At 41.8% G+C, this 17,258-nt stretch overlaps 1 protein-coding gene across 3 annotated transcripts in view; it reads left to right on the top strand.

Moving 5' to 3' along the window:
- Positions 1-4,189, top strand: part of CLIC4 (chloride intracellular channel 4) — a 98,403-nt gene extending 94,214 nt beyond the window's left edge. For 2 of the 3 annotated variants that reach the window (XM_077992594.1, XM_015131177.3), the window contains one exon: positions 626-4,189. In XM_077992594.1, the coding sequence (XP_077848720.1) occupies positions 626-790 (165 nt within the window). In that variant the 3' untranslated portion in view covers positions 791-4,189. 3 annotated transcript variants of the gene reach the window in all.
- The last annotated feature ends 13,069 nt before the right edge of the window (positions 4,190-17,258 follow it).

The following is a 17,258-nucleotide window of genomic DNA, read 5'->3' as shown; positions in this document are numbered from 1 at the left end:
TTGTTTAACTCAATGCTGTTTAGGCAATAGTTGAAACACCCTGGAGTTAGTTAAATGGAAAATTATGTCTTAAAATTGAGGAATATAAGAAAGATGAATTTTTTTTTCTGTGACTGCATAAAAATTCAAAGATATCATGCATGACTTTGAATTGGAGTTTGCCACACTGACTTCTGGTGTCAAATTCTGTCCTGTGATCACACCTGGCTTTCTCTATTCAAGGCAAAAAGTATTGAGCATTTATTATATGAGACACTGGGCTGTGCACATTGTTAAATAGAATAACAATAAGCACTAGTTGTAAATAAAGACCTAAGATAACAAAAACAGATGTAAAATAGTGTATGTGTGTTGTGAAGTATTTTCCAGTGATTATACTTGGCTGTCTTTCTGGGTGTCCAAGGCAGTTATTTGCAGTCACTGTCACACTTCTAAATCCCTGGTGTAGCTTGCAGTCTTGGTCATTATTTAAAACTGGTTAGAATGATGGTGACAGACTTCTTTTCAAATAGAAGCAGTTCTCAAAGATTTAGAGCATTAATTATTTGCTCCCAAATCTGAGATGTGTCTAGCTTGCAAGACATGGAAAATAAGTCTGTTAACTTTTGATCTCTTTGTATTTCAGGTGGTGGCCAAAAAATATCGCAACTTTGATATTCCAAAAGACATGACCGGCATCTGGAGATACCTAACTAATGCATACAGTAGGGATGAGTTCACCAATACCTGTCCCAGTGATAAGGAGGTTGAAATAGCATATAGTGATGTAGCCAAAAGACTCACCAAGTAAAATTGCGTTCATAAAAGAGATGTCTTCATGTCTTCCCCTAAGAATATGCTTTCCTAACAGGCTACTCCTTCTTACAGAGCAGAAATTGTATTTTGCACGAACATGCAGTTATTAAAGATTAGGATCAAGGATAGACAAGGTATAGTAGTTATCTTAAAATATACACTCCGAAGCAGTATTATTTTAAAATCATTTTACCCTGCCTATCTTCTCTACCCGGGTTCCCCTCTCTTTAATTTGGAGACACTCCACCACAAACTTTTCATTTTAGAGGTAGCTTGCCATCTCTCAGGAGCCCTCAGCGTTGTGTCCATTCACTGTGTACAGATGGCAGAACTTTTGAGGTGCAATGTTTAATTGTTAAAATAGTAGCCACGACTTTATCAGGCAGCCCCAAACTGGTGCATAATGCATGGTACAAGGAATATTTATGTATTTTTTGGAATTTTGTAATATTTAGTAAAAGTATAGGAAAGGATTGCTACTGTATCAGAAATACTGTTTCAATTTAGTCTATCCAGGATATGTACTAAGGACTATTACCACCAGAGAAGAGAGCTTTCTACAAAAGTCACTACAGATTTTGCTATATTGCTTTGTAGATAGATTTTTACTTTTGCCTAAAAGTATTTATCCTTCATACCAATTGTAACATCTGACACCATGTAGAAGCTAAAAGTTTAGAGGGAGTGAGGGTTTTCTCAAGACCTTCCTCAAGCATTTTATCTTTATAAGAGGAATTGATGAGCACCTGATACTCTGTCTAAATATGTTTATTATATGTGTTGTGCCCTGTGCCATTCATTTGGAACATTATTGCTTTCTTTATTTTAAAAAGCTTGTTTTTAGGTAATCATAGAGCTTGCTATTTGTACAACTTTTGAGCAACACTACATAAACTGATTTTTAGTTGATTTAGCTATAGCAGTACAATGATTAGTAATGTAAAAATTAACACAGAAATTAACCTAAGGAATGAAGGGCGGGTTTGTCAAAATATCAAGTGAATTTTTATTTCTAAAGTACATTTAATGTAGGTGACCTAAAGAATGCATTATCCGTCCTATATAAAAAAAAGATAAAACACAGGTCACCAACTTTCTCAGTTCACCCCATTTACCTTGTATAGAGGATTGTTCATTCCTTTGGGACTAAGTTATAATTATGGTGAGTGTGTCTTTACTGTAGTTTTGCCTGATCTCACTCATTGCATTTCCTGGAGTTAAATTTTCCAGTAGCCATGTTGAGGACTAGCACTCTGCATGTTTTTGTTTTGTTTTTTGGGGTTTTTTAAAATTGAAGTCCTAAACCAGAAATTATTTGTGCTCTAACAAGGGAGGATGAACTTGCCAAAAATAAAACTTTGCTATGTATTTACTCTTTTTTAAAAGACAAAAACAAAACCAGACTTTCTAAGTAGTACTCCAAAGACTGTGATTGTGACTATAATACATTTTTGGTAATTTTTTTATACTTAATTTGTATAGGAAATGCTATTTCTCATAGGCTGTTTCTTGAAATTTTAAGTTTATTGCTTTAAAAGGGCAGTGTTTCTCCCACTTTGATATGCTAACATTTAGTGAGCACTGGCTTTATGGAAGCAGCTTTTTATAAGTGTCCTGCATTTTTTGAACCTATCATTAATTAGCTTAGTATGAAAGATAAGAAAATCTCCATGTCCTATCCATTTGGCTTAGGGAGATTCTTTACCATACCTTTCTTAAAACTCTTTATTGCTTATCAAAAGTTTTGAGTACCCGCTTTTTTTTTTTTTTTTTTTTTTTGGTAATTAAATATTGTATGATTTATCTGGTTCAAGGAAGAAGCACTAGTCAGTTATCTATTGAGAAATTATTTTGCAGTGGTTTTAGTGGGTGAAAGTGTCCCATCTGCACCAGTACACAGGCAGGCATTATCACTCTTCACCTACTTTTTAAATAGTGGCAACTTGGCATTCATTCTGGTGATACTGAACCTTGCCTCATAGCTTAAAGTATAAAAAAGATTCAAGAGCAGTAAGATTTGTTCTTTCCAGTGAACAGTGGACCAAGTGGTGCACGGTGGAGGGCTAACAGAGAGCTCCATTCTTCAAAATACGGTGATGAAAATTCATTTTGAAACTCAAATATTTTCATTTTGGATATTCTCCTGTTTTTATTAACCCAGTGATTACACTTGGCCATCCCTCTAAATGTTCGAGGAAGGCATGTCTATTGTGATTTTGATGAAGACAGAATTATTTTTCTCTGTAGAAAGACAGATACCACTTTATCAGGGAAGTTAGTCAAATGAAATGGAAATTGGTAAATGGACAAAAGCTAGCTAGTAAAAAGGATGATCCAGCAACATGCTTTAACCCCATTGTATGTTTGTGGAAAGAGCATAGTTTAAAATCTTGAGAAATTTGGGACATAAAAGTTTTCATAGTAGACAGGTCATGCAGTATATGAATTGACATAATGGAAAAATCTGATTTTATTTTTACAACTAGTGAATCCATTCCCCTTCATTTAAACACCTTTTGTGTTTTACTTCAGTGAGGAGATTGGAGTCTGAATGGATCTGTTTTCCAAGAGATTCTGAGAAATTTTTTGTATTCAACAGTTGGAAAGCTCTCTATTCTAGCTGATAAAACTTCCCTTTTTTTTGATGTAGATGCAGATATTCTATACAGTTCTGTTGTCTTTTACTAGGACTGTTAACTTTTATGATAAAATTCAAATAAGATTTTATTTCTTGGTAATTTTGGCTTTCACAATTTATCTTTAAATCCTTGAGCAATCTGTATGCAATTAAGAGATTTCTGACATTTATTCTTACACTAAGTGGATCAACTCTAGGATTTAGGCATGTTAACTTTATTTCTGTTGTGTTTTGAATCTCTCCGGAGTTGCATGTAGATAGCATTGATTTCTGTGTACTTAAACCCATTTAGAAAATAACTACAAAGTAAAAATGGAGAGGAAATCGAAATGTATTTTTTCATGAACATTTTGATACAAAGTTCATCATTTAATGATTCATCAATTTCTTGCATTAATTTGAATTAAGCATTTAATTCAAAGAGAGGGGAGCATTCATTATTGATATATGTGGGCTTTTAAAAACTCCATCCTTTATAAATAGTCAAGGTTTGGGCCACACAAAGTATATTTTTATCATGGAAAAATTTCAGCTCCTCAAGCCATCATGTTGAACAGAATTGGAGTATTTTCTTTAGAATTTCTGGAACAGGCAAATGAAAGCTTATAGGATGCATGTATTTTCTTTTCTCTTTGGAACATCAACACCAGTATATTGCTGGCAGCTATGGTATTAAAAATAAAGTATATTTTCACTATCATAAAGGATTCTTTTTTCCCCCCTCATGAAAATAAACAACAACAACAACTTGTAAAAGTGTTTTGAGACTACTTTTTTTTCTATGGGTGATTCAGCACATTTAATACGTTAAAGGAAAAAAACCATAGGATCATTTCAATAGGTACAGAAAATAACTTGATTAAAATATTCATGTTACTCATTCTTAGCAAAATAGGTAACTTTTTTTTAACCTGATAAAGACTTTTATTGAGAACCTATAGCAAATGAAATAGAAGCTATATCGTTAAAGTCAAGAATAAGACAAGGTTGCCCTCTATCACAGCTACTATCCAGCTACTTTCACAGCTAGTTTATTTAGAGATATCCTAGCCAATGCAGTAACATCAGTGAAAGGAATAAGGAATGGAAAAGAAGCAACAAAATGACTGCCCTTGGCAGGTAATGATGATGGTGATGGTGTGTGTGTGTGTGTATAAAATCCAAAATAATTTACAACTACTAAAAATAATTCAGCTGGATTTCTAGTTGCAAGATTGAGGAACAAAATTTAATATAACTACTATATACAAATAGTAACCACCTTGAAAGCCAATAGAGAAATTGGTAACATTTTTTTTTTTTTTTTTTTTTCTGGAAGAGAATTGGGTGCCTGAGGTAAATAGGTGGGAAATTATCAAGGTATACTTTTAAGTTTTTAGAAATTGGTAAATATATTACCTATTCTAATAAAGTGCTTTAAAAAAAGAATAAAGATCCTAAGTGATTGAGGATCAAATCAAACTGTGCAATTCCTAGCCAAGCATGGTGGCTCATACCTGTAATCCCGGCACTTAGGGAGGCCAAGGTGGGAGGATTACATGAGGCCAGGAGTTCAAGACCAGTCTGGGCAACACAGCAAGACCTTGTCTCTACAGAAAAAAAAAAAAAAAAAAGTGGTAGCATGAGTCTGTAGTCCTAGCTACTCGGGAGGCTAGGGAAGGAGGATCTCTTGAGCCCAGAAGTTTGAGGCTGCAGTGAACTATGATTGTGCCACTGTACTCCAGCCTGGGTGACAGAGCAAGACCCTGTATCTTTTTAAGTGCAATTCTTTATGGAGAAAAGTACAAGACATTATTGAAAGGCCTAATAGAAATTTGTTCAGTGGATAGGCATGCCATATTCATGGATGGAGAGCTCAAAAGCATGAAAATTTAAATTCTGACTATTTATAAATATATTTTCCAACAAGATCCTAACAGGTGTTTTTGGAAACTAGATAAACTGATTCAAAAATTCATATGGAAGAGTCATGCCCCCAAATAGCCAACATATATTTGAAGATGGGGAAAGAGAACTTGTCTGACAAGATGCCAAGACTTATTAAAAACTTACAGTAATTGATGGGTAAGATATAGGTCACAGCAACACAATACTACTGCTGCAACAACCATAAAAAACTATTAAAACACCAAAATAGGCCAGGTGCAGTGGCTGAAATCCCAGCACTTTGGGAGGCCAAGGCAGGCAGAATCACCTGAGGTCAGGAGTTTGAGAGCAGCCTGGCCAGCATGATGAAACTGTGACTCTACTAAAATTACAAAAAATAAATAATAGTGATGGAAGGAAGGTAAGTGGAGTTAAGTACTTGTAAGATTCTTACATTATTTGGGAAGTGGTAAAAGTACCAATTTAAGAAAATGATAATAAATCATGGATAAATATCAGAATTTCTAGGCTAACTACTAAAAGAACTACAAGAATAAAAATCCAAGACTCAAGGAGAAAATGGAAGTTTTAAAAAATTCACTTAATCCAAAAGAAAGGACAAGAGGACCAAATGAACAAAAGATAGGACAAATTGGAAAAATAGCAAAAGGTTAACTGTAAATCCAACACTTAGTAAATTTATGAAATGTAAATGGACTGAACAATGTTAAGTGTCAAACTGGATTTAAAAACCCCAATATATGCTATTTACAAGAGATAAATATATGGGGGCTCAGAAGGGTGAAATTAAAGAATGGAATAGTTAATTCATTGACACAGTTAATGAAAAGATGTGACTATCATACAAAGTAGGTTTTGAGGCAAGAAGTGTTACTGGAAATGAAGAAGGATGTTTTACAATAGAGGACATTGATAATCATGAACAATTTATTCACTATGAAAATGTAACAGTCCTAAATTTCTCTGTGTCTAATAACACCTTTAAATAAAATAAAAATTGACTAAGCTAAAAGAGAAATAGTCTCCAATTATGAGGACAAATTCCTCCTCATAATTGGAGATTCTTAACATAATTCTCAGTAACTGATAGAACAAGGAGGAAAACACGTGCGTGTGCACATACACATGTACACACATAGGAATAGCAGAACAGAGAATAACACAACCACTTGACCTAATGGATGCATATGGAACCCTATATCCAACAACTGCAGAATGTACATTCTTTTCAGGTATATGTGGAACTTTTAGTGAAATAGACCATATGCCGACCCATAAAACAAGCCTCAACAAATTTCAAAGGAATGAAATACAAAATACATTTTCTGACCACAGTGGAATTAAACTAGAAATCAATAGTTGAAAGATACCAAGAAAATCCCTAGAATAAGGAACTACTTACAGTAGCCTACAACCCACGCTGATTTTTTTTTTTTTGGACAGAGTCTCACTCTGCTGCCCAGGCTGGGGTGCAATGGCATGATCTTGGCTCACTGCAGCCTCCGCCTCCCAGGTCCAAGTGATTTTCCGGCCTCAGCCTCCCTAGTAGCTGGGATTACAGGCGCCTGCCACCATGCCCGTCTAATTTTTGTATTTTTACAAATACAAAAATTGTAACCTGTTGGCCAGGTTGGTCTCTGACTCCTGACCTCAAGTGATCCACCTGCCTTGGCCTCCCACAGTGCTGGGATTACAGGCGTGAGCCACCACATCCTGCGTGAAAATCTAAATTTTTAAATTGAACACACATACTTATTATATACCAGGAACTATTCTAAACACCTTACATGTATTAGTCTCTTTAACAATCCTATGAGATAGAGACTATTATTCCCATTTCATGGATGAGCTGAGGTATGTGGAGGTTAAGAAACTTGCTCAAGAGCCTGGGAAACATAGCAGGACCTTGTCTGTACAAAAACAAAACAAAAACAAAAACAAAAAACGGAGTATGGTGGTGAGAGCCTCTAGTCCGAGCTACATGGGAGGCTGGGGCAGGAGGATCGCTTGAGCCCAGGAGTTCGAGGTTGCAGTGGACTACGATCGTGCCATTGCACTCCAGCCTGGGCAACAAAGCAAGATCCTATCTCTAAATAAGAAACTTGCTCAAAATCCCACAGCTAGTAAATGACAGTCAAAGTTAGGCAATATAGCAATACGCAGATAGTGCTCAGCAGTCTTTAAAAGTGTGTCTGCTTTCCTCAAAAGAGTGGACTTGGCTCCCTGGCCCCCGACAACTAAGGTAATTGGTTGCCAGGTAAGCAGAGGTCCAGCTGGAATATACAGATTCTTTAAAAAGAAAAGAAAAGAAAAAAAAAAAAAAAAAAGACGGGATTCTGGCTCTGTTCCCCAGGCTGGTGTCAAGCCCCTGGCCTGAAGCAATCCTCCTGTCTCACCCTCCGAAAGTGTTGGGATTGCAGTCGTGAGCTACCGCGCCCGGCCAAGAGTACATTTGGGTTGTCCTGTGGGGCAGGTCTCTCGCACTAAGCAGGAGGTAGAGGTCCCTGGCCCAGAGGAGCCCTGCATCCCCCACCTCCTGCTGCAAGAGGCATCAGCTGGCCTTTTCCCTAAAGCTGGCCTTCCTGCCGAAGTGGCCAGCAGGGGCCGCGGTTCCCCTCCTTTCGGCGCCACTTCTGCAAGCAGGGCTGGGACAGCTGCAGGACCTCGTCAGTTTGGGGAGCTGCCAGACCCGATCTGCAGCGTTGTCGGCTTCCTTCCTCTTTATCAGATCTGTCAGGGCTGCTGCGCGCTGCGAAGGCGCCTCCGGCCTCCTTCCCTCCTTCCGGTGTCGAACGGACGCTCCCCGGCGCCGCTGCGAACCAACACCTCCGCGTACCGACACCTCCGCGCCTCCCCCGGCGGGGCAGGGCAGGGACCCGCTCGCACCCTCGGTGGGGTGGGGTGGGAGGTGCCAGCGGTATGGGTGTGACGGAGCCAGCCAAAGTCCACGCGAGGTCAGGTCGTGCGTGGGCCTCGGCGCTGGCACTTCTGCATGCCCCTGGTTCTCGGCCCGCCACCGGCAGCTAGAGGAAGCGCCTCGCCCGTGGAACCACAAGGCTGGGCGGCGGTTGGGTCGCGGCAGGGCGAGGGCTCAGCTGCGGTTGGCCCCGAGCCGCGTCCTTCTCCCGGGGGCCCCGATCACTGCCTGGGGACTCGAGAGCGCCCCCGCCGCCGCGCCCGGCGCCGGTTCTCCGCTTCTGAGAGCGCGCGCGGGAGCCCGAGCGAGCCCTCCTGGACACCCGGCACAGGCCGGAGCGCCGACTGCGGGAGGGGGCCGCCTGGGCACTAGGAAAAGGGGCCACGGTTCCAGGTGGGGCGGTCCCCGCTCTGCTGACTCGGAAGGGCCTCACTTCTCTGCCAGAAGCGGCACCCATCCATGGGGAGGGACGGCCTCGGGACATCCTTTGGGGAAGCCAGTGACACATTTCTGATCCAATTTCTTATAAAATAAGAAATAGGTAAACCTCAGTTTCTTCCTGTGCTTCCTTTCTCTAATTTCCTCAGTCAGATAAAAATTCTCATTAAACTCGATGTACCAGTTATTGTGCTAAAGTTTTTAAAATGTTTCAAGTCTTTTCATATTCTCAACAGTCTATTAGAGGAGGGACTATTCTTGTCCCTATTGTTTTATATAAAGAAACTTAAATCTAGAGAGGTTAAATAATTTGCTCAAGGTCACACCGGGAACCGATAGAGGTCATCTGGCTCCAGAGCTTAACATCGCACTGGGTTGGTTGCTGTCACCTGCCCTGTGCAGGGTGTAGTGGAGACTCGGGGAGGCTGATTTCCTCCTCTCCCTCTCCCTCTCTCTCCCTCTCCCTTTCCCTCTCTCCCTGTCTCCCTCTCTCCCTCTCTCCCTGTCTCCCTCTCTCCTCTTCTCCCCTCCCTCCCTCCTCTCTCTCACTCTCTCTCTCTCTCTTTCTTTTCTCTTTTATTTTTTATTTTCTTTTCAGACTTTCACTCCCATTGCGCAGACTGGACTGCAGTGGTGCAATCTTGGCTCACTGTGACCTTCAGGGAAGCTGATTTCTTAGCCCAGGTGTAGAACTGCCCAGATCTCCTCAGCTCCCCAAGTGTACTCTTCCTCCTCCTCCTCCTCCTCCTCCTCTTCTCAGCCTCCTCTTCTCTGCCTCCTCCTCCTCTCCACCTCCTCCTCCTCCTCCTTCTCTCTCTCTTTTTAATTTTTTTAGAAACAGTGTCAAACAATCCTCCTGCCTCAGCCTCCTGAGTAGCTGGCACTACAGGCACGTGTCACCCCAAGTGGCCTTTTCCAGCAGGAAGTTTAGGAGCCTAATGAGGGCAATGCAAGCAGAAACAAATGGTTCCAATACCATGCACCAAGTGCATTGGCACCACATTTCTGGGTAAAAGGGTCCTGCTTGGCAGGGGGGACTTTGAGGGGTCAGGGAGGGCAAAAGGGGCCTCTCCCCATCCTTGTCTCAGAGATGTTCAGGCAACTCCCTGCAGTCTGCAGAGGTCACTGTAAGCCAGCAGACTCTCTCTCACGTGACTGAATGGAGGTTTCCCAATCCAGGAAGGGGCAAGAGGAGAAAAGCCCTGGGCCTTCTCCATTCCCTTCCTTCATAGACATGCTTTTAAAAAATGATTTAAAGCCCGGGCACGGAGGCTCACGCCTGTAGTCTCAGCTGCTTGGGAGGCTAAAGTGGGAGGATCGCTTGAGCTCAAGAGGTCAAGGCTAGAGTGAGCTAGGTTCACTGTGCTGCAGCCTGGACCACAGAGTGAGACTCTGTCTCCAAAGAAAAAGAAAAAAGATTTAATCTCATCTCTTAAATAATTTACTGTGGTCTTGCTGCTAATCTTTACCAATCCTCCAAGAATTCTATGGTTTATGCCAGCGTCATGAGTTTGCCTCTTAGTATTTATTTATTTTTGGTCAGAAAATGTAAATAAATGTAAAAAATGTACATAAAGTGAAGCCCAGATCACTGGTGCACAGTATTGATTTGATTATCAATAGAGATTTGTTGTTTGTTCAATCTGCAGTGTTCTAAAGTTACCTTTCAACTTGAAATTCTAAGCCAGCTTGCATTATCAGATGCTTTTTAGAAACCATGATGACATCAAGCTGGAAATATTCCAGGACTCTCGTCTCACTGAAGAAAGAGCTAAGGATGAGTGACTCACCCAAGGCTCTGTTGGTTGCAGAATGGGGACTCCTTGGATCAGACTGTGTGTTTAGCGTAAACATATGATGGCAACTAGGCTGGGACAGAGTTGCTACTAGAATGACATCTTTATCCCCTCTTGTTGGCTTTCAGGGAGTTCCCTGACTTCCTATTATCCCCTCTTGTTGGCTTTCAGGGAGTTCCCTGACTTCCTAAGGAATGGGCTTAAATAATCCTTGGCAACCAGAATCTTGATCTCATGTTTAAAAATATATTTATCTAATGTTAAAACACACGCACTTAAATATATGGCATTCTCTATTCATTAAAAAATAATACTGTTGAATGCCTCCCGGGTGCAAGGCCCTGGCTGGATGTGAATTAATGAAGACACGTGATTTCTGCCTTTAAGAGGCTTCCAGGATCACAAGGGAGAAAAGACATGAACACAAATAACTGGGCCATAAAAGCAGAAGGTGAGAAACGATTCTCAAGAGACTAAAAGTGCTATTTATTCATCCATTCACAAAAATTTATTGAACCTACTTTATGAAGATTCATAAAGGGAACTTTTCAGTAGGAAAACCAAAAGGATATCAGGGAGGATTTTTTTTTTTGTACAGGTTTTGAATTTTTTAAGTGATTATCAAGGCAATTCTGCTCATTGTACAAGTTTTGGAAAGTACAGAAAAGAGTAAAGAAACATATACACAAATTTCCCCCAAATTTACCACCCAGAGATGACTATTTATAGTGTGTTTTCCAGCGCATTTGGTGAGGATTTTTTTTTGCCTTTAAGGATTTTAGAGCTTAATTTCTATTACAAATCTGTTGTACCATAAGCATTTTCCCACATCATCTGGAACTCTTGATTTTTTTTTTTTTTTTTTTTTGAGACAGGGTCTTGCTCTATTGCCCAGGCTGGAGTGCAGTAGTGAAATCTTGGCTCACTGCAGCCTCAACCTCCTGGGCTCCATCAATCCTTCCCCTTCACCCTCCCGAGTAGGTGGGACTACAAGCATGCACCACCATGCCCAGATAATGTTTGTATTTTTTTGTAGAAACAAGGTTTCTCTGTGTTGCCCAGGCTGGCCTCAAACCCCTGAGCTCAAATGATCTGCCCACCTTGGCCTCCCAAAATGCTGGGATTACAGGTGTAAGCCACCACACCCGGTCTCTCTTGATTATTTTAAGGCTATTTGCCTGATGTTTTCAATCACAAGGAACCATCGTTAATCATCTCACTCATTCCTGACTGTAGGACGTCGAGGTTGTTTCCGGCTTTCAATCACCACACATTTATGTTGCAGTGGACATCTCTGTACATACCGCTTTGACTGTACTTCAACTACTAAGTTTCAGAGGAAATAATTGGAAATATGAACCAAAAGAAATATGAACATTTTTAAGGAGAATGATAAATATCACCAAAGTATTTGCCAGAGTTTCTAAGGAAATGTTTAAAAAAAAAAAATGGTTGAAAGGTAGGAACATGTTCAGGCTTTTGATGAATCTCATCAAGTGGCTTGCAGAAATTCTTCATTAGTTTACACACCCCCAGTGCCTGTGCAAATGCCATCTTCTTACACTTCAGCTAACAGAGAGCAGTATCTTTGCTGACTTAATGTTATTTCATTGCTATTTTGCATTGTTTTGGCCCCTAGAGAGATTAAACATTCTCCCCGACACTGCCCCCTGCTAACATTTATTGGCCATTTGTATTTGCATTTTATTGTTTATGGCCTTTACCCTTTTATTCATGGACATTTTTGTCTTTTTAAATCCATTTATGTAAGCTCTTTATAAATTAAGGATTCTAACCATCTGTTTGTGGCATTTCTCCAAGCTTTTTCCCGATTGTTTGTGTTTTAATTTTGCTTGTATTTTTTAATCATACTGAAATTTTTTATTTTTATGTGACACAGATCTGTCAAACATTTCCCTTGTGGTTTCTTCCACGGCTTTGAGGCTTAGAAAGCCCTTCACCCGAAAGACCAGTTGGTGAAGGGAGTTCCCAGGTGAAGGGTACAATAGGGGCTTGGCCTGGAAGCTGATGGAGACACTGTCTCGGGTGCATGGTGAGTTGAACCTGCGCTTTCGAGCCCAGTCAGAGACACCTTTTAAGACTGTGCTGGCTGGGCGCGGTGGCTCACACCTGTAATCTCAGCACTGTGGGAGGCCAAAGCAGGCAGATCATGAGGTCAGGAGTTCGAGACCATCCTGGCCAAAACACTGAAACCTCATCTCTACTAAATATGCAAAAATTAGCCAAGCATGGTGGCGCACGCCTGTAGTCCCAGCTACTCGGGAGGCTGAGGCAGGAGAATTGCTTGAAAGCAGGAGGCAGAGGTTGCAGTGAGCCAAGATGGCACCACTGCACTCCAGCCTGGGCAACAGAGCGAGACTCCATCTCAAAAAAAACAAACAAACAAAAAGCAAGACTGTGCTGTGCGGTCACAAGTCAGGGGAGCCACTGAAGATTTTCGAGCAAGATGATGACATATGGGAGGGGCTGCTAAACACGGATTCTACATCTTCACAATGATATGTGAATATTGGAATGTTTTATTTCTCGCGAGAACTACATGGGACTTCTTCTGAATAGCTATTATGGGAAATCCAGAGTTCACTGCTCAATGAAACTGAAGAATTCTCCCATATTTCTTGAGTCTGCAGCTGTTTGGGGATTTTTTTTTTTGTTTTTTAATAGAGACTGGGTCTTGCTATGTTGACTAGGCTGATCTTGAACTCCTGGGCTCAAGTGATTCTCCTCCCAAAGTGCTGGAATTACAGGGAGGAGCCACCACGCCTGGCCTGTGTGGGGATTAGAGCGTGGTGTTTCTGCTTTGATTCTATTCTATCAGCACCAGGAAGGATCCTCCAGGCCCACACATTTCCTTCTTTCTTTGCAGCAAATTGATACTTGCAGCTTGTTTGCCCAGCATGTCGCCGACACCTTCTCTCCCCGCTTGGCATAGCTTCCCCGCAAGCCTGGCTGAACCGCGAGCGTGGCGAATAGACCTCCACTTTTCTGCCTTAAGGAAAACGGTAGTTTCAATAACTGATTCTGCTAGAGAAACCACACTTGAACAATTTCTAAAATCTCTGGGAAGGAGTTATTCTGGGTGGCCAATTTTTTGGTGAATAAAAAGCTTTTTCCTTCGAGGACTGTATGTTACTTTTTGGTTAGACACTATGTGGAAATGTAGGATACCTCTAGGCCCTTTTTTCATTCTCTTTGAAAAGATTACATTCTTCAATGAAATACTTAAATATTTAAAAGCTACCCAGAATCCTTGCCTCCCAACACAAACATTCCATTTGTTTCTGACCTGCCTTCCGTGTGCGTGTGCATTGCATGGGGCCGCAAATCATTGCACGGACTCTCTATGGTTTTGTGGGTTTCACTGACCAAGGCCTGATCATGTGTGTCTAGATTTTATACAGTGAGCATAAAATGATAATTTAAGAACATTTTTATTGAAATGCACAATATTTAAATATTTAAAACATTTTTTTAAGATACTCAATAGTCTGTTTGCACACAGCATACACAGACTAGTGCACAAATCCTAAATGTACAGCTCTGTTAGAATTTTTTTTTTTGAGACAGAGTCGCACTCTGTCACCTAGGCTGAAGTGTAGTGGCACAATCTCAGCTCACCTCAACCTCTGCCTCCTGGGTTCAAGCAATTCTTCTGCCTCAGCCTCCCAAGTAGCTGGGATTACAGGTGCCTGCCACCGCGCCTGGCTAATTTTTGTATTTTTAGTAGAGATGGGGTTTCACCATGTTGGCCAGGCTGGTCTCAAACTCCTGGCTTTAGGTGATCCTCCCACCTTGGCTGTCCAAAGTCCTGGGATTACAGCCGTGAGCCTCTGCGCCCAGCCTTAGTCTGAATTTTTGAAAACTAAGCACACACATGTAACCAGTCCCCAGATCAAGAAAGAGGACTTTACTGGCACCTGGAGGTCCTCTCCTTACCTGTCCTAGTTGCCAACCTCCTCCTTGCAAAGGTAACAACTACCCTGATTTCTAACAGCATAGATTAATTTGGACTGTTTTTGACCTTTGATTAATAAAATCATAAAGTATGTTGCTGTGGTTTGAATTTCCTGCATTGGAAACAATCCCCAAATTAATATGTTGATGGCATTTAAGGGGAGGAAGGGGCTTTGGGAGGTAATTAGGATTAGATAAGGTCATCAGGGTAGGCCCCCCATGGTTGGGACTGGTGGCCCATAAGAAGTGGAAGAGAGACCTGAACTGCCATGCTCTTGCCCTCACTCCATGTGATGCCCTCTGCCATGTTATAACGTAGCAAGAAGGTCTTCACCAGATGTAACTCCTCAGCCTTGGGCTTTCCTAACTGTAATATATACATTTTTTTTTCTTTTTCTTTCTTTCGTTTTTTTTTTTTTTCTTTGAGACAGAGTCTGGTTCTGTCACCCAGGCTGGAGTGTGTGCAGTGGTGCAATCTCAGCTCACTGCAACCTCTGCCTCCTGGGCTCAAACCATTCTCCCAACTCAGCCTTCCAAGTAGCTGGGGCTATAGGCATGCACTGTCACACCTGGCTAATTTTAAAATTTTTGGTAGAGATGGGGTTTCACCATGTTGCCCAGGCTGGTCTCAAACTCCTGAACTCAAGCAATCCACCCATCTTAGCCTCCCAAAGTTCTGGGATTATAGGTGTGAGCCACCATGCCCAGCACATTTCTTTTTATAATTACCTAATCTGTGGTATTCTGTTACAGCAACAGAAAATGAACCAAGACATATGTTCTCTTTGGTATCTGCTGCTTTTATTCAACATTAGGTTTATAAAATTCATCAACATTGACGTGCATAGCAATAGTTCATTCACTCTCTTTGCCTTATGGGACCCCATTGTATGACCCATCTATCTATTGTATCTATGGCTGTGGAACAAACTACCCCAAAACCTAGTGACTTAAAATAATAACATGTATCTTGCATAGTTTCTATGCATTAGGAATTTCGACAGAAGCTTAGCTGGGCGGTTCTGGCTCAGGGCCTCTCATGTGGTTGCAGCTAAGATGTCCTTCAGGGCTGCAGACATCTGACTGGGGCTTGACTGTTGCTTGAGGGTCTCCGTTTCCAACTTCATCATTCACATGGCGGTTGGCAGGAGGCCTTCCTTCCTCTCTGCAGGGGACTCTCCACAGTGTGGCTTGAGGTTCTTCATGATTTGACATGACTCTGGCTTTCCCCGGAGTGAATGATCAAGAGACCAAGGCAGAAGCTGCAACATCTTTCATGAGCTGTCGTTGGAAGTCACTCATGGTTGCTTCCATCACATCCTGTTGATCACCATGACAGCCCTATTCAGTGTGACAGGGGACTTCACAAGGATGTGATTACCAGGAGGCAAGGATTTCGGGGGGCCTTTAGAGGCTGGTGACCACTATCTATTGTAAAAGATCATGTTTTATAGCATCTCCCCTCACAGTGTTGTATTATAAATTTTTTGCAAATTTAATGAGTTGATTTTGTATTAAATGAGTAAATTCTGTAGTTAATAATGATGTGAACATCCTTGTGTGCACAGCTTCTTATTTCTGATGTAGTTCTTAGAAATCTGTCCCTGGGAATGGAACTCCTGAGTCAAAAGATGTCAACCCGTGTGTGGCTATTTCTTTGGATTGTACAATTTTCAGTGCTACTAGCAAGTCGACGGTAGACCGAGTCCACTTCAGCTCCATCTACATTAGACCTTCATGCCGCCAGACAGAGCAGGGTGCCAGAACATGAAAATGACCCTCTGTAATCAAGATAATGGCAAATAATAAGCAGCAGGCACTGTTCTGGGCTTCAATACGGTGCTGCCTGGAGGAGACCTTCCACAGTGAAGACTGGAGACGCTTTGCTGGGAGGCCCTGGATAACAGGTCCTCTGCTGGATAGTTTTAAACCAAACTGTTTTTCCTTTGTTTGTTTGTTTTCTGAGACGGAGTCTTGCTCTGTTGCCCAGGCTGGAGTGCAGTGGCGCGATCTCAGCTCACTGCAACCTCTGCCTCCCATGTTCAAGCAATTCTCCTGCCTCAGCCTCCCGAGTAGCTGGGATTACAGGCACCCGCCACCACGCCTGGCTAATTTTTGTATTTTCAGTAGAGATGGGGTTTCGCCATGTTGGCCAGGCTGGTCTCGAACTCCTGACCTCAAGTGATCCTCCCACCTCGGCCTCCCAGAGTGCTGGGATTATAGGTGTGAGCCACCGCACCTGGCCCAAACTGGTTTTGAAATTCCGTTTTCTACCCCCTCTCGGAAAGGCAGCATGGGGAGGTGGAAAGGACAGGGGCCTTGTAGGAAGACAGTCTGGTTCAAATTTTAGTGCTGGCTGGGTGAACTTGGGCAAGCTGCTTTCTTCTTGTGCCTCAGTATCCCCATTGGTGAACAGAGATCACAGCCGCAACCTCCCAGGGTAGCTGGGAGGATTGAAGAGGCGGCGATGCAGCCTTCCCAGCACCACAGTTCCCACAGTGCAGGCACCCAGCAAACGCTGCTTTTCCACCTCTCTGCCTCTCCCATTTCCCCTTCTTGGTTCACACATTTGACACTTACTGGCTGAAATACTTCCTGTGATATGTCCTTGGTTTCTTCTGAAGAAAAAAGAAGTCCAGTCTGTTGTTGTTGTTTTTTTTTTCTAATTATAATAGTGATGCATGTTCACCACTGATAAATTTGGAAAGTACAAAGAAGGAAATAAAAATCACCCGCAATTTCACACCCCAGATCTGTCACTGTGAACATTTGGGTGTGTCTCCTCCTGGGTGCCGGACCACTTCTTATTCTC

Source organism: Macaca mulatta, chromosome 1 (genome assembly GCF_049350105.2).
Source record: "Macaca mulatta isolate MMU2019108-1 chromosome 1, T2T-MMU8v2.0, whole genome shotgun sequence".
NCBI classification, from domain to species: domain Eukaryota; kingdom Metazoa; phylum Chordata; class Mammalia; order Primates; family Cercopithecidae; genus Macaca; species Macaca mulatta.
The sequence above is the reverse complement of the archived record's forward strand: the minus strand, read 5'-3'. Positions and strand labels throughout refer to the sequence as shown.